This window comes from Rhododendron vialii, chromosome 6a (assembly GCF_030253575.1).
Source record: "Rhododendron vialii isolate Sample 1 chromosome 6a, ASM3025357v1".
In the NCBI taxonomy this organism is placed as follows: domain Eukaryota; kingdom Viridiplantae; phylum Streptophyta; class Magnoliopsida; order Ericales; family Ericaceae; genus Rhododendron; species Rhododendron vialii.
Window position 1 is genome coordinate 29917835 of NC_080562.1, and position 24818 is coordinate 29942652.

Genomic DNA, 24818 nt, shown 5'->3' on the forward strand with positions numbered 1-24818 from the left:
ATTGCCTGCTTTTATCAACATAATTTTTGTTTAAATAAAGAAAAGACAATTAGGATTATTTGTTTATTTATTTTTGCTTAGGTCCATAAGGAAGATAATTTTGTCCAAATATACGAATTTTCCTGTAAGCACCCATCCCCCTGCTCAAATCCCTTAGAATAGAGTAGATTATGTTTAACGAATAACAAAAAAATAGTAAATAAATAAAATAAAAACGACATGAGGAGGGGCTCATGTTTTCCACTTTTTTCATTTTCCACATTTGGTCCTCTAAATTTGAACCGGATTTTTAATTGAGCGATGGGACTATAAACGTACGGATTTATTAATTTGTATGTCACCATCGGTGCAAATTTCTGAATCCATCCATATTCACGCGCATGCACATACATCAATCATTTTTCATTACGGTAATACATTTCATTACAGTAATAGTACAATATTGAAAAGGTGTTTTCCACCGAATTATACAAATTCAAACATATTGTCCTGGAAAAGTACTAATGAAGATTATGCATCAACTATAAAACAATTGCAGCCATAATATTTCATTCCTAATATATGTGAGACTATGAAAAGTTCACACATGAAAATCATGTTTAGGGCGTTATTCAGCCATGTGGATTTGGGAATGGGAGGGGCCGTAGTGCACCCGCCGCACTACACCGTGTAGTGCGGCCGATCCGACCGTCCATTTCGGCACGGATGGCTTGGATTTAATCCAAGCTCTTACAAATCTTAGCCGTCCATTGTCGAGATGAAGGGCCGAATCGGCCGCACTACACGTGCACTACAGCACTCCAGGTCCGTGGATTTGGTGCAAATAACAGTACTATCTCTTAGTATATGCTACGGGTATTTATAGTGAGATATAAATGCCTAATCATGCATATTTATTATTGAAAATAACGACACTGCGCGCATTTACTAAAGCAATATACCAAATTAACTAAAGAATCTGTTATTTTTATTATCGACAACTTATAAAGAATTTATCTAATTGTTCATAGCGCAATCCACCTAAAAGAAGCATGAAATCCAAGTATTGAAGTCTAGGTTGATCTTAAAATTATTAGTTTATCTACAATTTGTTGATTAGTCTATATGCGTGTTCCATGTCTACTTAATTAGCATGCATGTAGCATTACTCGGGCATTAATATTTAATCGACATTGGTCCGATATCAGATCTTTTGATGCTCTGATTGGGGAAGCAATGTCGCAATTATATTATTATCGATAATTCAAAAGAATTACATACTCACGAAATGGTGAAAATAAAGTTTATGAAATACCGGAAAACATGCTTAGACCATCTCCCCTTGTGCTTAGAACATTTCTAGCTCAAAATCTTGACATTTTTATTCTTGAGTAAATTGAATATGGGTCCTAGGGCAAGTGAGAGGTGACCGGTTTATAGGTGTATATATATGATGAACGTCCTAGTATAATAAGTTAATAACTCTCTTAACTTAAGTTTTCAATCATTTTTCAAATAGTTTGATATGCTACATGGATTCCCTTTTTAAAATTCTCAATCTTTCTCACTCTCACTTTCTATCTACTTATGAGAAAATGAGATTTAAGTTATGAATAACAAATTCGATATTATTTCCTCCCTCTCTTTAGTACTGGTGTCTGGTGCAACAATGGAGAAATCATGTGAAGACAAACAACCTTGGCCAATGGCCTACATGTGCAAATTAATAGAAAAAAGAAAATACAAACTCCTCAAATTTACAGGTCCAACCCCATGCCTTGAAAACCTAAAATAGCCAACAGGATGCTTCCTTCTTGATCAACAACTGCATGGAGAGGTCTAGTGGCGGACCCAGGATTTGATTGCACTAGGGTCAAGTCGTCAAGCATATACAACACATATAATTTTGCACTTGTACACAATGACCTGAAAGATAACAAAAACAATAGAACAATAACCAAAAAGAGAAACTGATTTATAATATATAAGCAAAAAAGCATATCCGTCCATTACATATCATTTCACCTATAATTGACACGTCGATTTGTCATATTCTGGAATCGATTAGCCCAAAAAAATCCACAAAGACATTCATTACATAAAAAATACTAATCAATAAGCCCAAAATTAATCTAAGAGAGTCAGAGACCCACGAAACATTCACTAATATATAAAATGCTTTCCTTTCCCTTGCGCCTTGCCCATAAACAGTGAGTTCCAAAAAATAGCCACAAACACTGATTTTCATCTCCATAGCCATTATCTATGTAGAGAGAAAAAGTATTTAGAGAGATTGAGTATTTGTGGTTCAAATCCACTTTGTACAAAAGAAAATTGGGATCTAAGACTAAGCTACTCGCCTGTAAACGATTCTGATGACTCTGATCCCAGTACAATTCCAGCTTGTCATCGGTGGTGATCAAGATTTGAGGGTTTCAAAAAAAAATTCCTTTAAAGTGTGAGTTCTCCATTCTGCATTTTTTTTCCAAAAAGAGATAAAGAGATATAGAGAGAGAGAGAGAGGGGAAAGTGACTCTTAAAAAAGGGGAAAGTGGAAAGGGCAACACTTGTAATTTGGTTGGGTATATAAGGTTAAAATGATTGGAGGGCATATCCTATGGGGAAAATTTACAGAAATACCCCCAAAACTATATTACTCTCCACAGAAATTTTCCATTGAGTGGGGTAAGTGGACCCCCCTTTAGGGCTGCAAACGATCCGAGCCGCTCGCGAGCGGCTCGGAGCTCGGCTCGATAACGGCTCGGCTCGGCTCGGTTCAAGACAAAAACGAGCCGAGCTCGAGCTCGAGTCCTGGGCTCGTTTCATAAACGAGCCGAGCTCGAGCTAGTCGAAACTCGGCTCGAATTGGCTCGCGAGCTCGATTATATAATATATTTATATATATATATATTTTTACATATTTATATTTATTTATATATATATTTATATATATTTGTTTCATAAACGAGCCGAACGAGCCGAGCTCGAGCTCCGTAAATACCTATCGAGCCGAGCTCGAGCTCGAGTTTTGCAGCTCGTCACGAGCTCGAGCCGAGCTCGAGCCAACTAAATTTTTGCCGAGCCGAGCTCGAACACTCTAAAACTTGGCTCGGCTCGGCTCGTTTGCAGCCCTACCCCCTTGCCTAAGTGTAAGTCCGCCACTGGAGAGGCCGGGGTCATGATTCAAGTACATCACAGGCACACCATGAATCTTAGATGCTTCCACTGTTATCTTCACACACCCTTTTTGGCATCTTCCCTTCTCCTCCTCCTCCTCCTCATTGTTGATGATGGTGGTGATGGTGAGTCCGAATATACTTTCGCCATACACACTTTACTTTTTGAGATATTATGATAAAAATGAGTATGAGAAAAATCTACATAATTCCCGTGTTTTGGAATTTGGCATAATCTCTCTCTCTCTCTCTCTCTCTCTCTCTCTCTCTCTCTCTCTCTCTCTCTCCTTTTTTTATTTTTAATCTAAAAAAATTTGAATTTTTATTATGCATATCTATTTTTTTATAATAATTATATATTTGAAATCTACTGAATGAGATTTATATTGAATGTAAAATTATTTTCAACCAAAATTCCAATTTTTAATGTAATTTTTATATTATTGTGACTGAATTTTTGTTTGTTTCAACTATTAATTGCCTACTTTAAGTATTGTTAATTTTTATTTTTGTGTTAAAGCATTGTTAATTTTTGTGAATTCATACTGTTAATTTTTGCTTGACTTCATAAATAACATTTGAATTCACTACTAACATAATTAAAATCAACTATTAACAGTGTTCAAATTAACAATTGATAGTCTAAATTCATAATTTACCAATTAAAATTGTTAAAATTCAAAATTAATAGTATAAATTCAGAATTTATAGTGTTTGTTTCACAATGTCCAGTGTTTATTTTACCAATAATAGTGTTAAAATTCACAGTTATTAGTTTAAATTCACAATTAATAGTGTTCATTTCACAAATAACAATATTAATTTGACACTGTTAACAATTATTAGAGTTAAATTCACAATTAATAATATAAATTCAGAATTAAAAGCATAAATATAGAATTAACAATATTCATTTTATAAATTAATAGTTAAAATTTCACAGTATTTGTTTCACAATGTACTATGTACAATGCTTATTTCACAATTAACACTGTTAAATTAATAATTTATGATATTGATTAACAATTCACAATCCACACATTCTTATAAATGAAAATTCATACTGTAAATTTTTACTTTTTAAAGTCTATGACGCAAAAAATAAAAAAGAAGAGCCTACTCTCAAAAACTCAATTTTTTGGACACATAACTTTACATTCAATATTGGTCTTGTTGGATAGCTCTCGTCGAGTAGGTTATTAATAATATAATTTTTTTGAAAAACAGACATGTATAATAAAAATTATATCTTTTTAAAGTTTATAGTGCACAAATAAATAGGAGCCTACACCAAGAAAATCAAATTTTTTGATATACATAATTTCACATTCAATATGGTACTTGTTGGATAGATTTCATCAAGTAGATTTCCAAAAAAAAAAAATTTTAAAAATTGGATTATAAAACAAAAGTTATAAGATTTTAAGAATTAAAATACTCCCTCCGTCCCAATTTAATTGTTATTTTTGAAAGTTCGTGCCACTTTTCAATTGATTATATCTTATATTATACAGATTTTGAAAATATTATATTATATAATTAATTGAGATCTATTAAACAAAATTTATATTGAATATAAATTTTTTTATCCATCTAAAAATATAACTAAATTTTTTATCTGATTAAAATAGAATAAGAACAGTATTGAGACAGAGGGAGCAAAAGAGAGAAAAGGGCGGGGCCAACAAGGATGACAGAGAGAGAGAGAGAGGGGGGACAGGACGGAAAGAACAAGATAACATGTGCATTGTCTGTGCGCGTTAAAACACATGCAGCTTGTAGGAGAAAGATCCTCCAAGCTATGAATTAAAATATCATTAGTCTTTTTCCAATTGGGTCTGGCTTCTCTCCGGTCCAATGATTTGGACCGGATGAAACAGTCCAAATCGGAACTGTCTAGTGGTAAACTCAATAGTTCGCATTTTCTCATACACTTCTACCCATAAGAATACACTCTCACCGGTAAAAGCGTAAAAATGAATCCGACTCGTTGATCGCAACAAATGAACGGTTCCGATCAGAATTGTTTCCTCCGATCCCGAGGATCCATTTCCTTTCCAATTTGTTGTCATCCAAAGAAAAGAAAGTGGTAGGTGCTCCATTAAACGTGGCCGGTCGGAGGGGTCGGTCTGTCACATTCACCTATAGTAGTACAAAGGTACAATAAAACACCAAAAAAGATGGGAAAATGGAAAGCACGTTGAATGAAACTTGTGGATATGTGCCTTGGAGAGTGTCTTTGTCAGGTGGTTTGTAGGCATCAATCCAACATTGGGACCATTCGGACCCTGGGGTCCCAACTCTCTCTGCAAAATCAAAGATGGTAGGCAGGGAACAGAAATGAAGAGCCTTTATTATGGGGGGCAAGGTCCGGTCCAGTTACCCTTGCAACCAGTTCGGTCCAGTTTGAACCCTTTCCGAGCCCATAACAATGATCAGAATCGTTCACTTTTTAGAACTCGTCGATAACATTGATCACGCCGAAAATCACATTGATCAGATATAGTTTGATATGATTTCGAAATGCATTAAGGTTGGGAAAAAAAAGGTGTGCAACATTGGATTGCAACCCTTTTGACACAATTATCCGAAGATAAATGCATTTCGAAATCATACCAAACAATATCCAATCAATGTGATTTTTGGCATGATCAACTCTCGACGAGTTCTAAAAATGAATAGTTTCGATCATTGTTGTGGGCCCGAAAAGGACCCACAAAGGGTCCAAACTAGACCGAATTGATTGCAAGGTAAACTGGACGGGACCTTGCCCCTTATCATGTGGTCACATGATCCTTTAATGTCATTGCGATTTTACTTGACGATTCAAGTCTTTTTTGTTTTGTAATTCTAACATTAACTATACTTCATGTGGAAAATGAAATCTATTGAATATGTGATAAGTTTTTGTGGCCCCTCCCAGAACTTGCATGCACGTTAAACTAATTACTTCTTAATGAGGCGCAAACCTATTCAAAATAATCAAATGTTCAAATTTTTTTGATTAGCAAAAAGAAAGAAAGGGTTCAAAATTTCCATAACACCCAGAATTTCAATTACCCATGGCAACAGCCAGTAGAAGAGTCCAAAAATTACAAATTACTCTAAAGGGTAACAAACTGTCATGGTATTTGATAGTAGTTTTACAGTATGGGAAACATCATGACCAATTTTTATATACGAAAAATCATAAGAATTACAAGCATTCTTCGGACTTTCATTCAATCCGGACAGGAGTGGAAAGCCAGTAATGACGCGTACGGATTAGACACATCATGGTATTTGATAGTAGCATTCAGGTATTGGTTGTTGGTATTGAGCAAGTGCACATTTTTACAATTCCGTTATAACGAACTTGTGTACAATTGCGTGTTAAAATTTACAACTTTTCTACTGGAAAACCAACAACAGGTTTTATTTCTGATGCCAAGGAACGCAGCTCAGCAATCTCTTCACCGGTGAGTCTCCATGAAAGTGCACCGGCAAACTCTTTAGCCTGTTCTGCATTTTTGGCCCCTGGGATTGGGATAACATTCTCCTGTGCTATCAACCAATTGAGAACAACCTGCATGGTGGAAACAAGTACTACAATTTACAGAATCTTCGCATCAAGAAACTGCAGCAGGCTGCCTCTTAGGTTCGAGAAAATTGCCTTGTTGAGAGGTTATACGTAACAAAAGTGATTGCCAACTAGAATGTTTGAGCTTAATCTTTACAACGATCAGAGGCGGCTCAATGTTGTTTAGGAACCTAAGACTTCAAGTACAAAATGGGGCTTAGTTTTCATCGTTATTTTTCGTTTTTGAAATTTTTGCTTCTTGCTTCTTTAGATGCAAAAATACTTATTAAGCTTTTATATTCGAGTTCTTTCTGAAATACTCTTTCAAACTGATATTTTTGATAGTTCATTTATGATTTCTTGTAACATAGCCGAATTTAAGTTTTAAGTGTATCTCTGCAAAAGCTACTATTAGAAACAGTGTGTAAGAAATGCATGTAACTTAGCACATGATGTATCGAAGCATATAAACATGGGGGGCCGTACTAAATGCGAGGGCTCAGGTGGAGAGCTTACTTGCCTAATGGTTGAGCTGCTACAGATAATGAACTTCATTACGAGATGGTTGATATGTAGCATTTTCTGGGGTCTATTTTGTGCAAGAATCAGAGGAACGAAAACAAGTTCCAGTGCCATCTTGCAGACTATGTGTCAGAAAATATGGTAAGAAACATGGAATCATGGATCTGATTTATCTCATACTTGTCTTGGTTTGTTGGTTGTTATGTTTTAGGAAATAATGAGAACTAGAGTCATGATCTAACTTGATTAAAAACAGAGACTAGAAAAGAATGAATAGAACCTGTGTAGGAGTTTTTCCATATTTCTCTCCTATCTCCTTGATTCTATTTATCAGAGGCTGGAGCTGCATGGCACAAAAACAAAAATACACTTGCACGAATTAAAGGAAATGGTGATATCCATTAATTGGTTGTCATACAATCCGAGGCCCATACCATCGTTAGGAACTCGGGGGTGTAAATATTCCCTCGAGGACCTGTAGGAGGATTTTGTGGAGTATACTTTCCTGTCAAAGCACCTGCAAAATTTGGAAGGAACATATGTCATACAATGTGTATCTAATGTGTCCAACCATGGAATGGAATTAGAGCCCAGACAATAGGGACATAAACCGGCGAAGTTTCCAGGCTCAAGTAGAGAAAGCAAAATGAAGGTTCCAGGCTAAATTTCCATGACAGAATTTCTTTCCTGTTTGTTTGGTTTATTTTCAATTCAAGAGTAATATCTAAGCTTCCATCAAACTATCCTTTTCTTTTCTTTTCTTTTTTTACGAGCACCGGATAATCGCAATATTGTTTCTGTCCCTGTATGTCATATAGGAAAGTTTCTGCATCATGAAGCTTTCTGGTTTCACAAGGTAATCAAATGTTTCAAATTGTGAACCTCTCTCTTAAACATTAGGTGACGGTTCTCACTAGCGTTCAAGCATCCGACTTAAAAATCATTTGGCAATGAGGGAAGAGGTCGCACAAACTCCTATACTAGTTCGGATGTGCAAATTAATCAAATTGGGAAAAGATCTAACACTGCCTTGAACATGTGACTTTCAACTTGAACACAGAGACGTAAATAAAGAATACTTAACATGGGACCACACGAAGATAAGGTGCACTTAAGACACAAACAAAGGGGCAGTAGATGGAGATAGCCTTGTCTAAACTCCAAAAGTTTTTGAAAGCCTAGCTCTAATACCTTGTTAAAACATTCAATTTAAAATCAATTGGCAATGAGTGGACAAACCGCCCGGTCCCATATGCTAGTTTCGGAGGTGATAGTTAACCAATGTGGGACAAGATCTAAAAGTATGGATTGGAAACTGCATATCTAACCCCCAAAGACTTCATTGCAATTGGTGTCACCCCTTTTAACATTGAGGAAAAGGATGTTTTAGTGCTGGACATTAAACAAGGACAGTAGGCAACGCAACATGCCAATGTAGGAGCACAATTCATGGAAGATTCAACAAGTATGCACTACACGCTAATTTAGGAGCACAAGTCATGGGAGATTCAACAAGTATGCACCCCACGCTATTGGTCGAAGAAAGAATTCAACGGTTGAGGCTCATAAAAGTTGTTCCACAATTGCACCTTGCGTTCTGGTTTCATGAGAATACCGCTCAGAAAAGGAACAAACAGTTAATCACAAAGTAGGCAAACAAGGTTTTGCTCCTAGCAACTCCCTAGCTTAGATGCCACATAGCAGGGAGCTGGACTTCTACTTTAGAGCGTGTTGCAGAAATCTAAAGGAGGTTGCTAGCTATGCTTTGTAGTCTTTCTTTTTTTTGAATGGCATGCTTTGTAGTCTTTCTGACAGTATCAGTTGACCATCTCATCATATTCAAAATGAATAGGATACAGCTGAACAATCTCGTTTGCTGTAGTTTACTAACTATCAATAGTGCTAATCTCATTCTTGAAGCCCAGGATGAGATTTGGAGTGCAACATGTGGTATGCAATCTTCATCTCCTACTTCCTTTCCTGATATGTAAAAGTTCACTTCAGGAAAAAAGACCAAATGGGCGTAATTCAATTCTGCGCAGAGTAAAAATGATCACTACACCCGTACAGAACAGAAATGCATATTTTTTGAGAATTTATGGAGGACTTAGTAAACAAACACCACTGACAGTAAAAAAAAATGAGCTGCTTCATCTCATAACTTTTGTTAAATTGTTGAAAACCAACTCATCTAAAAACATAAGTCATTAAAGAAAGGCAACTTCATAATCCCCTACATACACCCCTGACATATTGCCAAACTCTCCTCCATAAGCGGGCCAAACGTCACCAATCATTATAATAATCAAGTAGGCGGTGAAGTTAGATTCATCATCTGTTGCTTGGACTGATAATGGAGAAAGAGGTAAATTTACTATTCACATTCCCATGAAATTTGGCACTCTGCATCATGAAAACTAGACCTTCTCCACTTCTTCCACATAGTCAATCAAAAGTATATTGACACCCTTCTCAAGATCATGTGGTAAATTTTTTGTTAACACAATTGGTGTTGTATCAAAAACCTCCTTAAGAAATCTTGGCTTAACCAACTGAATCCCAACTAGGTTATAGGAATAGCCAATAGGTCTCTAGGCACCAAGGAGGTGATGAGCGGTCTCCTGTTCTCTTTGACAGACGATGCAACTTTGGAAGCACTAAAGCATTTTTACCGAACGAGCATTGCCAAAATTTTGCTGCTTTAAAAACCTAAATAAAAAACCACCAGTTGCACAACTGAGAACATATACTTTGAAGGGGGATGCAGTCTGCCCACCCACTTGGCACCATCGCCCAGCATAGTCGTTTTGGAGGGCCTACATCGCAAGATATCATTGAAAGTATCATAAAACAACCAAACAGATTTATTGACTTCAACTTCCAGGCCTCTAAAAGGACTTCCTTACCTGTAAACATGCAGAAGCCACAACAGGATCCGCTGATATCCCAAAAAAGTAAACCTCTAGAATATATCCTTTAGAACCATATCCCGTACCCACGATATATAACCTATCGACTAACCGTCCCAACAACAAAAACTTTAGAAGTCCTCCCATCAATGTCAAATACCTTACAACGACCCTACCCCTTAGGAACTCACTACTTTCAGCTAATAGTCTCCTGTAGCATTCCTGCATTTCTTTTCTATCACCCTCTTTACAGGCCACCTGTTACATGAAGATTCTCCACAAGCTCCTCAAATCCTTGTGATTCAATGCAGTAAGCTGCCTTATAAACAATCCCCAAGCCCTTAAGGTATGCACACCTCATTAAACTCAACAGAGGAGAAGAGAAGTCGTTGGAGAAAGCTACTCTGGTCACTTTGTTACGGGATTAAATGTTAACAATGTATCCAAAGACTTGTATGGTAATCCATTAATCCCCTTTGCTCCACTACATCTCCACTGACTTATAAAGCTTCAAAATAGCAATGGAACCACCAAATATGAAGTAACGACTTAACCTTGCAACCCGAAACAGCTGCCAAATAAAAAGCGCATTCTCACCTCATCAATTCAAACCAACTGACTCTACCAGAGTTGACGATGAACCTGACGTATTGTCATAGTTCTTGTGTAGGTGTCTTATAAGGGTTTACAATTCCAACAACATGATCATAGCAAATAAATTGATATCCTCTTTGGTGTAGGTGAGATTTTCTACTCAAGCTAACTGTTATGCGTAAATGACAGCATCGTGGAAAACTATTTTATGCAAGCATGAACACAGAGTTGTTCTACTGGAAAGTTGTGTGATAACAGTAGAATACAATGAGACATCAACAAATCTACAAAGCAATACTACAAAACGATAGCGGTTTCACCTTGAGCAATAGGTGAGTATGCGATCAAAGTGATTCCAAGTTCATCACAAGCAGCCTTCACACCATTCTCTTCTGGAAGCCTGTATATTAGACTGTAATTCACTTGGTTTGAAGCCAGTGGGATGCCTCTTTTCTTAAGCTGCTCATATGCGTCACGAAGACGCTTTTCTGAAAGAGGAAATCATGTCTATTAAGGAAAACCATATGTTTAACAGGATTAAATTTTTCGTAATATGCCTTTTGCAAAGAAATTTTAAAATCACCGTATACTAGGCTGGGGGTGCCAACCATTCACTTACCACTGAATATTCAGTGTTACTTCTGCCATGAATTGTCCATTTTCATCATATTGGCACCCCCTTAACTGAAAAAATCCTTGCAGAATCTTGTTGAGGAGCATATCCTTCCCCCACCAGACCCCACTTTTCTCAAAAAAAAAATCCTCACAAATGGTTCTCTTCAGAACTTTTTCCAAACTATTCCATCTGATCATTTATCCAGAAAAAAAAAATCTCAATTTCTGTCTTTTTCCATCTATGTTTATAACTTTAAAAGAAACCCACTTTGTATAGTTGGCCAAAGAGTCAATAATTGACGATGAAAACGTAAGAGAGTCAAAGTTCGGAAAGCAAAAGACAAAATCACACTGTCAAAGCAGTGGGTATAATCTGAAGTTTGCATCTAAAATTTGTGTTGTATAAATCATGCACTATAATTTGCATGCCAAAACTGTATTTGTGCTGGTGTGGCACCCCCTAGGAGAAAATCCCAGTTCCGCCACTGACCCCATAAACGCAGACAGATTAAAGCGGATTATTGATTATTAGGATCAGATAGCCTACTTGACAAAAGTGTAACCTAGATAAAAAGGAGCAGCAGAAATGAGAACAAACCACTATAGTTAGAAACCCCAACAGCTTTGACAAGACCCTGCTCCACCGCATCCCCAAGACCATCAAGATATCCTGCAAAATTTTTGTCTACTAAGCCTCTTCTGAACCTGAGCATGAATGATTACGAACAATTTGAGTTACTACATCTACTCATCGTAGAGCGAAAGAACAGCTACAAATGACGACCTTCATTTCCCCATAATCCTGGCCTAATTCACAACAAACACATTTAATCAAAAATCGCACACTTAACAGAATTTCACTGAATGATGATAGTTGAAAGGCCAGCAAAGCACAGACCAATGGAGTTGATAGAGGTCCACTGAAGAGAGCCCAAGACGACATAGGGAATCCTTAAGGGCAGTAATGACACTTTGACGGCCAAGCCTCCATGGTAATGCTGCAAATTTGGTTGCAACAGCAACCTCCACTCCAGGGTCTCGTTCTTTCCTTTCTTTAATAAATCTACATAAGAGGAAGATAATGATGCTAAGGATAACAAGGGATTAACGAAAATGTTCACGGCAACATGGTATAGAATGCAACGCAAATCATGATAAACTTCTCAGAATTACCTTCCTAGTAGTGTTTCAGAATTAATTGCACCAAATGACAGCTGAATCAACAAAAAATGAACACACGTTCTTTTTTGATCAGTCACTTTTTCATTATGTTAATGATAAAGGAAACTACATATATCAAACTCATTTCTCACCCTTGAACCATAAACCTCGGCAGTATCAAACAACGTAATACCACAGTCTATACTGGTATCAAAAGCAGCCTTTGCTGCTTTCATCTTCCTATCTGCAATCATCAGAAGGCAGGAAACAAGTATGTTATTTACACACCTGAATAGAAACTGAGACAATTTTTGCATCTAACTTAACAACATAGACAGAAAAAACAAGGCAGCAGAAATCAATTCAAACCGGAGGTCACAGCGAAAGCTTTTAGGAAAAGTTGGTAAAGATACTAAAAATTCAAAAGAAAAGGGAAAATAACACAAAATAAAAGGAAAATGGTTAGCATTACCATAATTCTGCAGATTCCTGGAAACCAACAAATCAAGGTCTTACATGGTAGACATTTTATTGAGAATCAGCCAAACTATCAACTCTACCATGATAGGTAAAATAAATATTTGGAAAGGTGCTTCTGATATTCAACAAATTTGCCAAACTTATTTACAAGAAAACAAAACAGGGGCAGTGAGAGCGAGAGACGGAGAGAGAGGGAAAGACCATCAATGGCAAGGTTGAATCCACCTCCTCACACACATACAAAAATATGTCATTTCATATGTAATATTGATGTAAATTTTCTGAATAAATTAACCATCTAAATGTTGTAAACTTATAAGGAAAAAGAACTCAGTTAATAATTCTACTATGGTAAGTACACCAAAATATACATTAGACGAGATGTGCACAAGCTAGCTCCGGCACCTAAGTTGCAAAAAAACAATCTTTGAAGAAGATATATTGCTTTCAAAAGCACAAGAGAAAATCATCAACACCAATATTGAATCCACCTCCTAAGAAAACACACACATACACAAACATTTCAATGCTACAAGTGAAATTGAAAAGCAAACTCTACATATAAACCATCGAAACTCCAAAAGAGGAACAAAACCAAATTAACCAATACAATAATGATGAGGAAAGCAAATTCTATTATTTCTGGCAAAGCAATACTCCAATTTCTCTTCTAACTTACCATCCCACTTAAAGTTGTTCCAGTAGCTGGTGTCTCCCCAAGACCAAGCCCCAATTCCAAGCTTCGTCACTTTCAACTCAGAACCTCCCAGCTTCGCCATCCCTTCTTCTGTTTCCGTCGAAGCAACGGCTCTGATTCTCTGAACCCTTCTGGGACTGAAAGTAGCAGCAGCCGCAAAAAAACCACTGCTAATCTGGAGAGCCATTACTTTTCTTGGATGTCAGAATATCGGTGACCCAAGTGAATTCTGAAATGGGGTTTGGAATTTTGCCTTGAGATTTTCTCTGGAGAGTTTTCAGGTGATATTTTTCTTGGGAAAATGCATGGGAACTGATTGGTTGGAGATCGAGTCTCTTTGCTCGAGTTGGGACAAGCGAGTCAAGTGACAGACAAAGGAACGCTTGAGGCAATTGCTATGGTCCTTAAACAGGACACATCTCTGATCACGTTTCCACGCCTTTGGGCCACTCGAATTCCATCAAACCATGATCTAGTTGGGCCACGTGTAAGTTGGATATGTGAATTTCGCTTCGGCTTTGAACAACCACTTGCTACTTATGTCAGAATTCGATTTGCACCGTCAAATTGCGGGGTCTAGGCTCGGGCGCTGTCGCCCAGCTAGACGTACGAATTAGTAATTCGATCTTGCTATTATTAGCTCATTAGATTGATCATAAATATATTAGAAGACAATGAAAAAATATATTTTTGTGTATTTTTACATTCTTTAATACACATTCATATACTTAGTATTATGGGCTGATTTTAGAATTTTTTGTAGTAATTTAGTAGTAGTACTTAAGTTCTACTAATAGTTAGTGGAACCGGTTTCTCTCCGGTCACTGTCCAGTTTAGTTTTTATGGGCACTTTTCTAACCTACTACAATAATCGAAATTGTTCATGTTGTAAATCTCACTAAAAACTTTAACCATTGTAAAATCATGTTGATCGGATAAAGTTCAAAACTTGATGATATACATTTTTATTGAAAAAACCCTCACAAATGGGTTCAAATCTAGCATGACCGATATATTTTTTCAATATAAATGTGTTAAACAATATCTGATCAACACGATTTTTATTGAGGTTGAAGTTCTCAACGAGATTTACAGCATGAACAGTTTCGATCATTGTTGTGGACCCGTAAAAGACCCACAAAAATGCAAACCAGACAATGGCTAGAGAGGGTAAAACTAGGGAATAGCCGTGTCTATAATAGTAATGTAAATCCTAGAATTGGAATATATGGAAAGAAAAGTAAGGAAAATTATTTTTTCAACTTTGATTTGAGAGGAAACAAGAAGGAAAATAACAAAACAAAAGATAAATTTTCTCCACACTTTCCTTTCCTTTCCCTTTTTTCCTTTCTTTTTCTCAAGTTTCAAACAAGCCCTTCAGGTTCAGTTTTTAATTGATCAAGTTAAATAAAATATTATTTTTGTGTGCTTGCACTTTATTTGAGCTTTTTAGTAACTTTCATTAGATAAACTCAACCTCAATTTTGATCTAAAAATTACGTCTTTTGTCTCTTGATATTGCTCTGCGTTTTATTTTATGTAATTAATGTAAACTCATTGAAAAACAAAAACATGAATAGGACTATAGGAGTGATGGTAAAAGTATATAAATATACTATAATTAGCTTAAAAATGTTATTACAACTGTGAATCAATTGTAACCTCATTGTGAATAGCAAAATAAATAAAATACATATTACGGTATATTTGCGAACTTGTTCTTGCTAAAGTATTGTTTTGGTATTTTTGTTCGTCTTTTTAAAAATTTTGTTCAACTTGCATTAATTTTTTAAATTAATTATTTGTCTCGATGAAAGAATTTTGAGCACTAAAAAATTATGACCAAATGAAAAAAATATTGAATTTTTTCACCGACGAAATCATGTTGGGCCTCGACAAAATCAGTTCAACAGCCCAATATGACAACTGAACACAGCCCATTTGTAATCAACTTGTCCTCCAAATCTTCTGGGCTTTGGTCAAAACCGCTTGGCCCACTCTCTCTCCTTCTCAGGGTTTTACCTTCTCTCTCTTCCCGACTCCAAACCCTGCATCTCCTCTCTCTCTCATCCAATTCCTAATTGTCTCCCTCTCCCTCTCTCGTTCACCGTTGCTTATAACAAACCCTAACAGCAATGAAAGTCAAGGTCATATCGCGCTCAACAGACGAATTCACTCGCGAACGGAGTAATGATCTCCAGGTGAGCAGCGTCTCTAAGCTTCAAACTCTCTACAATTCACTGCATCCATTCTCTAACTCTCTCTCTCTCTCTCTCTCTCTCTCTCTCTCTCTCTCTGTTTAAAATTGTTTATGTTTTGGCGATTGAATTGTGTCAGAGAGTGTTTCGAAACTTCGACCCAAGCCTGCGAACGCAAGAGAAGGCGGTCGAATATGTTCGGGCTCTTAACGCAGCCAAAATGGACAAGGTAACTTTTTTCTAAACCAATTAGCTACAGTTTCAGTTCACTATTTGACTATTTGTATGTACATGCATTTATGGCAGTGATTAGCTGATCGGAGAAAGTGTATACTATAGCAAATTATGAGATTTTCTGGTACTAGTTGCAAAGTTTAGTGGTGTTGGCGTAAATAGTTGGGGTGTAGTTACAAAGGATTGTACCATTTTATACATATTAAGGGCTACAAACAAATCGAGCTGCTCACGAGCAGCTCGTGGCTTGGCTCGACTCGTTCTATAATCTAAACTAGCCGACATCAACACTCAAAAGCTCGGTTCGTTTGTATTGACTGGACTCTTGTAAAGAGGCTCATTAAGTAAATTAGCTAGGCTTGGCTCGTCAAGGACTCGGCTCATTGACAACCAAGCCGAGCTCGAGTTTTAGGCTCGTTTAGTAAAGGAGCAGCTCGAACGCTATGAAGCTCAGCATGGCTTGTTTACACCCCTATCCATATATATGAAAGTGGACTTATGACATTTTGTGGTTGATTTTGAACTAGTGGTGATTCAGTTCGAGTTTTTCTGGTGTGATTTTGCAATGAGTTTATGTGGCTAAAATTTTGTATTTAGCCATTTGGCGTCTCAGTATATTTTTGTTGCAAGAGTAATTGCTTTCATTTTGGGTGTTACTTGTTAGATATTTGCAAGGCCATTTGTTGGAGCAATGGATGGGCATATAGACTCAGTTTCATGTATGGCTAAGAACCCGAATCACTTGAAAGGGATATTTTCTGGTTCCATGGACGGAGGTATGTTGCTACGATGCTGTTTAGTCACAGTTAGTATTCATGCCTTTTTTAAAGATTAACCTTGGTGACAGTGGTGTGTATACTGTAGGTGAATAGTGGAGGGGCAAATGATTTTCTGAGAGTTTTATTTGTGAAGTTCATAAAACGCAAGGCGACATCACTCCTAGGCCCCATGGGGCTAACATTTTCCAAAGAACATAATTTACTTCAAAGCATAAACTAATTAAGCATTTGTAATTCAGCACTTAAAGCAATTTAAGTAGTCCCTAAAATGCCGGCAAGGAGATGGTTGATAAGCATGGTTGTAGCTTATTGTTTCTTTCCTTTTAATAAAATGTTCATTAGTAGTTTTAACAGAGAAGGAAAGGTGTACATGACTACATGTCAAATGACTTTTTTCTGTCCGGCAGTAGTTGACTTGTTTGCTTTCGTACTACATCTTCACAAAAACTATGGAGTGCTATACATATAGTTTCTATGTTAGCAGAGAATAATTAAACCATACTGTTAGATAGTTTGGAGTGCCAGTTTTTATTCCAGTTCAATCGCCATTGTGTTATGTGAAATCTGCGACTCTGCGTATTGCTAGCTTCGTAGCTCTAAGGTTTGATGTAACTTCTTGTTTTATTTGCAGATATTCGCCTTTGGGACATAGCATCCAGGTATTATTTTGCAGCATTTAACACCATATTCTGCCAGTCATCATGTTATCGTACATTAGCGGTTGTCGGATGCGGCTAAAGCTAGCAACCTATATCATTTTGTCTTGGTTTTTTTTTTCCTCTCCAACTTCTCCTCAGCATAGTTACTGCCTCTTCTTAGATTGCATTTGATCCTCCATCCTTAGGTTTTATTTTTCCTTGGAAGCTTCAAAAAGTGAGATGTTGGGTGGGTCTTGTACTCTGCGAGAAGTGCAGTTTATTTTCCTTTCCTATGTACTTTGATTCGGTTTGTCGTGTTCCGAATCCATTCCAAGTTGTGTAGGGTTCTCCTAATTGTGTGGGAACTAGGGTTTTTTGTCTGAATTTTGCCAATAAATAGAGCATGTAAAGGAACTTGAGGAGGCCTGTAGGAGTAGACCAGATAGGTGTAGTGGCGATGGGGAAATGAAAAAAAAAAAGGCTCTGAGGAGCAGGGGAGCATTTCGGCTTCAGGCTCGGGACACTGTGCTGAGCAGGTATTACTTCAATGCTCATGTATCAAGGTCGTTTTTGTTCATTTGGGACTTGTATAGTTCCTGCTCATTGACATTGTTAGAGTTATACCGAAGCATGAGATTTCTCTACTTCTTTCCTCATTTGGGTTGCTTGTGAATTGTGGTGTCCTCTTTCGTTTCAACTGTTTTCATTCATGGGTTGAAAATCCCATGCAACTATTTCTTAGTGCACAAATCATATAAAAGATCAATTGAGAGACTGACACGTCGTCATAGGGTTTTCCGAGAAATGGTCTCATTCAAAATTCTAGGCCTTTCAAATCTTGGTAGATGTAGGTTAGTAACGTTAGTTCAGCACAACTATCTTGGTTTGTCTATTTGCTCAATGGACATAGTTGTGAACTTGTGTGTGGCATGATAGAAACGTGCTGTGCACAGTTGCAACATTGTATAATTTCATGAGTTGAGCCAACATAACATAAAGCATGGTAGTGATGGTGGTGGCACGTTAATTGTCTGGCTCAGAGCGAATCTTTATTTTATATTCTATCTTTGTTATCTGTTTGCATTTCAGCACTACCTGTGAACCCGCATGATCCAAATATTTTTATTTCAATCATATTTTACAAATCATACTGTTTATTTTTAAAGGATGCTATATCCATGCGTTGCTGAACTTTTTTTTTTTTTTTGGCATCTAATTTCTGTCTTGTAAAACCAAGGCGGACAATTTGTCAGTTTCCTGGTCACCAAGGTGCTGTACGTGGTCTGACAGCGTCTACAGATGGACGTATTCTTGTATCATGTGGTACCGATTGCACGTAAGGCAAACTTCTGTTTGATGTTATTCCTTTTTTGAAGTAGGAAATTAACGCGAAGCATTTGTCTGTAAATAACACTGCAATATGTATCCCTTGTGGGAAATTGGACCCTTTTTTTTTATTTTTATCTCAGCGTCAGACTGTGGAATGTTCCTCTTGCTACTGGTATGGAGTCAGATGACTTGTCTGATAATTCTGCTAAGGTCAGTCGTAGTTAAATTTTGAAATGTGCATGTCTTGTGTAATAGAATGACTGATTATTCTGTCTTTTGTCTCTGATTTTGTATGTGCAGCAATTGGCTGCTTATGTTTGGAAAAATGCTTTCTGGTATGATTTATCATCCTTATTTGTTAAAAAGAGTATTACAATGAATCTTCATCCTTTCTATGTTAATTCTACCTTATTTGTTTTTTAGGGCCGTTGATCACCAATGTGATGGTAATCTGTTTGCCACGGCTGGAGCTCAAGTAGACATATGGGATCACAACAGGTTTGATCTGAACTTGTTTCGATTTTTCCCTAGTTTCTTGAATTATAGAAACTTCACATGCCATTTTCTCCTCAAAAATAGGTCTCAGCCAGTGAATAGTTTTGAGTGGGGAAAAGACACAGTTATATCTGTTCGATTTAATCCTGGAGAACCAAATGTCTTGGCAACATCAGCTAGGTATGCATGGCATCTCCCTGCGCACGCCTTGATGGTTGAATGATTTGGTCGATCCCACATTTCTGAATTCATGTGCAGTTTTATATTGAATCTATTAGTGCTTGGTTGTCTTGCCACTGTATCTGATGCGCTAATCTGATATAGATGTTTAATTTATGCCGTGTTTCTGTATTGAATATCTCTTTAGATTCATAGGGTTTTATGGTTCTGCTGAAGATTGTTGACGAATTGGCGTGTTTTCTTGATGATTTCTTCTGGCCAAGTGATCAATGTTAGGCCTATTACAACAAAACTTGAACTTTTGGAATTCCATCTAGAAATGGATTGATGTTTATATTTTATCCATGTTTTAAATTTCCTGCTGGTTTTGAATTTGAAAGTAAGTGCAAACAAATTACAAATGCCGAGGCTTGTATGTGCTACTGTTTCCCAGATGTTATGCCTTGCCATGCAACGGGAATCAAAAGGTGGGAAGGCACATGAGTTTTTTGCTGTTCTTTTGTGTAAAAGACAACTAATGTCTGTCTTATTTATCTTTATTACTACCGAACTTGCATGACGTTGCATGGCTGTTTTTTGTTTATTTTTTATGCAGTAATGAGCGCTCTTACATGGCAATTGAATGGTGTAGGATGTCTTTTGTTTTCATTTTTTTAAGGGAGTATTCCAGTCAGTTTGCTGGCCTGGATACTTCCAGATTGTAATCACTAAGTCCTGTCATTAATTTCAGATTGTTATTCGGTGATTGAGATCCTTGTATGCTTTAATCTCTTTGCTAAACTATTTTGTTTGATTCTGTAGTGATCGTAGCATAGCGATTTATGATTTGCGAATGTCGTCCCCGACAACTAAGCTTATTATGAGGGTAATTCTGGCCTCTTGCTCAATTCTCTCCTAATTTTTGTACAGCCTTAGATATTTATCTGGAAAAAAATAGGATTTAAAATTGGTTGTTTAGATGTGCGCTGGTTCATTTACTTTTGTTCCTACCAATTGGGGCCCTCCTTGCAACCACACTGGGAATTGCCTCAGCCAACTTATTATCTCTGTCCGATTCATCACCTAATGGCAAACAAGTATCGCGGTTTTCGGTAGGGAATCACTCGCTTCATCGAACACATGTATATGTTTGATAGGCCTGGCCTCCGGTGGTGGATGGTATGAACACCTGTGTTACTGTGTAGTATTCTTATTGAGTGTCTGAGACGAGAAACTTTTAAGAAAGGATAAATTATGTATAGAAAAGTTAATTTCTCAGTCTTGCCTGCCACTCGCATGTGTCGCATGGCTTCAGTGGATCGTGCCCTAGAAGGATTCAGTCCTGGTAGTATTCATTGGTTGAAATTGGGAAGGCAAACGAAAAAGTTAAGCTCGAATACATTATCAGTTAAATAGGTATTTGCTTTTATCTTCTTTATACGTAGGTCTCATGTACCATGTTAATATGTTTCAAGAGATAATTGTGTGGGCATTTTTAGTCTCTTAGGATCCTCCGTGTAGTATATGCACTTGGCATCTAGTTGGTTACTTTAAACTCGAAATTGGTTAACACCCTAGCTTAACAGGAAAACAAAAACCTCAACCTCAATCATGCATTGTAATTCACTAATTCTTGTTGTGGTCAACACCTACATTTACAGATTACGGTTTTTAACCCCACTTGTTGGAATTTGATTACGGTTGCGTTTCTGAACTAGTTCGTTACGCCTGCTGTAAACTAGTTACATCTGAGAAATGATTGCGTAGAGATACTGAATAATCTTTATAATGGCGCTCTCAGAAAATCTTATTCTGCATCTTTGTTACTTTTAGCCCTGGGATTTTTTCCCTTTTTTCTTTTAATTCTTTGATGAGTCTCTAACTTGTATGTTCTTGTTACAGACCAAAACTAATTCCATATCTTGGAATCCAATGGAGCCGATGAATTTAACAGCTGTAAGTGAAACTTTTGGAAGCTTATTTAGCCAAAAGTCCTTAATTCATGGAAAGTGTTGTGCTAGGGTTGGTTTTGGAATTACTGTAATGTGGCATCATTTTAGCAGTATTTGTTGCTTGAGATTTTGGACAATGTTTGTTGGGGTCCGACGGTTTTGCTACTTCATGACATCATTATTGGTTGTTCTGCATTTTGCTGGCATTTTGGCATGTAAGAAGTTAAATGGGGATCAATGATCTTTTTTGGCTACTTCCTGGTGTGGTGGTTATTTGTAAAAATGTGGCTTCCTGTGTACAAAATTTGCCCCTTTTTAAAAAAAATTTACCAAGTGCTATTTATATGGACAGGCAAATGAGGATTGCAATTGCTATAGCTATGATGCTAGAAAATTAGATGAAGCCAAGTGTGTACACAAGGATCATGTTTCTGCAGTGTAAGATCCCAGATGCATAGTAAAAGATTCTCAGTTCCAGAATTTATACGTCTAAAAAATCATATATTCTGATGCTCTTACTTTTTCCCCACAGGATGGATATTGATTACTCTCCAACTGGACGTGAATTTGTGACTGGATCTTATGACAGAACGGTTAGTGATATGCGATAAAGCGGGCTCTATCTCTTTTGAACTTCTCTTGGCTTTAAGAGATGGCAGCACAATCTCCTGATAGAACTTCTTTCCTGCAGATAAGAATATTTCAGTATAATGGTGGCCACAGCAGGGAAATCTACCATACTAAACGAATGCAAAGGTGTGCCTGGTTAAATTTTTTAATTATCATACTTTAGGCTTCTGCCTCCATATCATTGCCCTATACTGGCTTCCAAAACACTAACTACAAAGTTGTGAACTTGTCCACAGTCGTAGTCCTTGATGATGATGAGCCGTTTCTTTCCTACACAGTGTAGACATTAACTATTGTGGATGTTTAGTAGATACACTATCCACAAATAACTGTGACCTAACCGAAATTTTGTCATCAACACAGGGTATTTTGCGCCAAGTTCAGCTGCGATGGGAGTTATGTTATCTCAGGGAGTGATGATACCAATCTTCGGCTTTGGAAGGCCAATGCATCTGAACAATTGGGCGTTGTATGAATCTCTTGCTCCATTTGTTTTTTTCTTAATAGGGTACTTGAACTTTTGAATGATAAGTTTCTGATCTAATGCCCATATTTTGTACTGCATTATTGTACATCTACTTTCATGCGAACTAAGAATATTTAAACTTAACAAATCACTTGATATTGGGTGCATTTGCTATTAAGTAGTAATCTAACATGGCATCAAAACTTTGGTTTCTGTCAAATCTCTTTATCTCAATTATTTCCTCTTTTTGCATCAAGTTTCTCTCTATTTGCCTTCTATTTTTATGTACATGGGATGTTTGCATCTCCACATGCAAGACAGGGTTGCAAGTGAGGGAGATATGATATGCCTTGGTGGACCATTTCCTAACAGCTTAATCTTGCGGGAGAGTTGGTGACTTACCATGTTATGAGAGTCTTTGCATTTCTACCCCTCTGTATTTTGCTCTATATGTGGAAATTAGAATTGTATGTGCAAGACAAGGTTGCACGTGAAGTGAGGGATGGTTCTGAATAGCATGATTTACATTGTTAGGCGTATTTGTAATAATAGCTTTAGCTTTGGAGAGTTGGAGACCATTGGTGATCTGACATATTCAAAATACAATGCAAACAAGAATTGAGATGTATAGCTTGATTTAGATTGTTAGACTATGTTGCATTGCTTCACTTTTTGGTAGATCCATTATCTTAACTGCATAGTAGATCCTACTTTATCAATCTGGATGCATTATCACCCGGATTCTGACACTGTTGCAGCTTCTACCAAGGGAACGTAAAAATCATGAGTATCGGGAGGCTGTCAAGAATCGCTATAAGCACCTTCCTGAAGTTAAGCGTATTGTGAGGTAATATTGGTTTGAACAAATGCTTATTGATGGTTTAGGTTGTTATGGTTGCTTTGTTGACCTGGTTTTAGTATCTTGAGATATACTAAGACCACCAGTGGAGCACCTTACTATTTTGGAGTTTTAAGAGGGAGCTCTCGTATGTAGTAGTTTTTCTTTCGTATTCGTGTCTAACGTGAATTCTCAACAAATATTTGGTCAATTTTAAGCAATCAATTTGTAGGCTCTAGTAATGAAAATTCTGTACAGCAAGTCGTGTGATTGAGTCTTCCCTTATTACAAATTGATTGAACTTGTTCTTTTCCAACATGTCCCTTATTTGGGATTAGAATCTTAAACCATGTTGATATTGGTCCACATTTATGGGTTTACCTCATATTTATGAAGTCTTGGGCTCAGTAAATTATTTATTTTATCATTCGGGCTCACTTCTCAGTAAATTCCCCGTCCAAGTTATGTTTTGAGAATTGACCAAACTTGCTCTATATTGTTGGGCCAGTAACCTGAGCCTGCTCTTTTCATTGTGTTTGATTATTGTCGTACAGGCACAGGCACTTGCCGAAGCCAATATTCAAGGCATCTGCCCTTCGACGAATTATGATTGATGCTGAGAGAAAGAAAGATGCGAGGAGGATGGCTCATAGTGCCCCGGGAAGCATTCCAAGGGAGTCAATACGGAAAAAGAGAATCATTAAAGAAGTTGAGTGATGTGTTATGTACAAAAGAAACAGATGCAGTTATAGCATGTGTGTAAACATAGTTCGGTTGAGTGCTTGGAAGATAAGTTATTTCCTTTCTCAGCTTGAAGGCGATGCTTTGGTAGTTTCTGAAAATTTCTCCCTCAACCAATTCATCGGATTTGGACAGAATGAAACTCTTCGTACGAGGACAGAACATTGTGAGGAGGTAAGAAACCGTCTTAACAGTTTTGGCAGACACAGTTAATCCATCGACGTAGTCAAATACTAGGCGTATTTTCTACATTTAAGAGTTATCAACTTCTTGTAATGTATGGTTTTCTTGTCATGTGGTTTATTTTGGGAAGGAATTTTGGGTGCTCTTTGTTTTGTTGAACCTTCAAGATCTTTTGTTCTTCCATATGCTTGTTTTGGACCAAATTGTGGTGTATATAAACCTTAGCGTCGTTCTTGCATTGCCTCTACCAATGAATCTTCCAAGTATCCTCCTTGGGCCTATTTATGGGAAAAATTTTACTTGCTCTTGGAGCCCCGCCTTCTGGTGCACCAAGGGCCATTAATGTTGACAATGCATACATATTCTAGAATATTTTACCGAAAGCAGGGATGAACTCTCAGTGCTCTTCATAAGTAGAAATGATCAAAAGTAGGATACAACTTTTGACTATTACTTTCATGATGTTACTCCGAATATTATGATC

The 24818-nt window shown here is 37.1% G+C and overlaps 3 protein-coding genes across 6 annotated transcripts; 1 reads left to right on the forward strand and 2 right to left on the reverse strand.

Annotated features, from left to right (window-relative positions):
* Positions 1-6267: 6267 nt before the first annotated feature.
* On the reverse strand, positions 6268-14113 carry LOC131329369 (uncharacterized oxidoreductase At1g06690, chloroplastic). 2 transcript variants are annotated; one of them, XM_058362467.1, is made up of 10 exons: positions 13675-14109; positions 12668-12759; positions 12528-12568; positions 12253-12417; positions 12139-12161; positions 11953-12024; positions 11060-11227; positions 7671-7753; positions 7517-7579; positions 6268-6720 (listed from the first exon to the last, which is right to left on the reverse strand). In XM_058362467.1, the coding sequence occupies exons 1-10, from the start codon at positions 13877-13879 to the stop codon at positions 6535-6537; spliced, it is 1098 nt and encodes a 365-aa protein (XP_058218450.1). In that variant the 5' UTR covers positions 13880-14109; the 3' UTR covers positions 6268-6534. The 2 variants fall into 2 exon arrangements, with proteins under 2 accessions (XP_058218450.1, XP_058218449.1); XM_058362466.1 differs by lacking the exon at positions 12139-12161 and having other exon boundaries at positions 11953-12059; positions 13675-14113.
* LOC131329370 (uncharacterized) lies at positions 9010-10648 on the reverse strand. Its single transcript, XM_058362468.1, has 2 exons — positions 10143-10648; positions 9010-10052 (listed from the first exon to the last, which is right to left on the reverse strand). The coding sequence occupies exons 1-2, from the start codon at positions 10371-10373 to the stop codon at positions 9894-9896; spliced, it is 390 nt and encodes a 129-aa protein (XP_058218451.1). The 5' UTR covers positions 10374-10648; the 3' UTR covers positions 9010-9893.
* Positions 14114-15678: 1565 nt separating the features above from the next.
* LOC131329526 (uncharacterized) lies at positions 15679-24572 on the forward strand. 3 transcript variants are annotated; one of them, XM_058362691.1, is made up of 17 exons: positions 15679-15893; positions 16030-16119; positions 16789-16900; positions 17535-17562; positions 18779-18877; positions 19011-19080; positions 19171-19205; positions 19294-19368; positions 19450-19545; positions 20347-20410; positions 21427-21480; positions 21829-21914; positions 22009-22069; positions 22168-22232; positions 22470-22575; positions 23331-23419; positions 23965-24572. In XM_058362691.1, exons 1-17 carry the CDS (start codon positions 15828-15830, stop codon positions 24125-24127), a joined length of 1359 nt encoding a protein of 452 aa, XP_058218674.1. In that variant the 5' UTR covers positions 15679-15827; the 3' UTR covers positions 24128-24572. The 3 variants fall into 3 exon arrangements, with proteins under 3 accessions (XP_058218674.1, XP_058218675.1, XP_058218673.1); XM_058362690.1 differs by having other exon boundaries at positions 15680-15893; positions 19294-19545; XM_058362692.1 differs by lacking the exon at positions 23331-23419 and having other exon boundaries at positions 19294-19545.
* The last annotated feature ends 246 nt before the right edge of the window (positions 24573-24818 follow it).

Bases quoted from the DNA above. Each gene is read 5' to 3' on its own strand.
- LOC131329370 (XM_058362468.1), bottom strand. From the start codon at position 10,373: ATGCAGGAATGCTACAGGAGACTATTAGCTGAAAGTAGTGAGTTCCTA. The intron at 10,053-10,142 runs GTAAGGAAGTCC...CTTGCGATGTAG, and splicing joins TGGCTTCTGCATGTTTACAG to GCCCTCCAAAACGACTATGC.
- LOC131329369 (XM_058362466.1), bottom strand. From the start codon at position 13,879: ATGGCTCTCCAGATTAGCAGTGGTTTTTTTGCGGCTGCTGCTACTTTC. The intron at 11,228-11,952 runs GTTTGTTCTCAT...TTCCTCTTTCAG, and splicing joins TGGGGTTTCTAACTATAGTG to AAAAGCGTCTTCGTGACGCA. The intron at 6,721-7,516 runs GTTCTATTCATT...TCCACCATGCAG, and splicing joins ATGGAAAAACTCCTACACAG to GTTGTTCTCAATTGGTTGAT.
- LOC131329526 (XM_058362690.1), top strand. From the start codon at position 15,828: ATGAAAGTCAAGGTCATATCGCGCTCAACAGACGAATTCACTCGCGAA. The intron at 20,411-21,426 runs GTAATTCTGGCC...TTCTTGTTACAG, and splicing joins CAACTAAGCTTATTATGAGG to ACCAAAACTAATTCCATATC. The intron at 21,915-22,008 runs GTAAGATCCCAG...TTTTCCCCACAG, and splicing joins AAGGATCATGTTTCTGCAGT to GATGGATATTGATTACTCTC.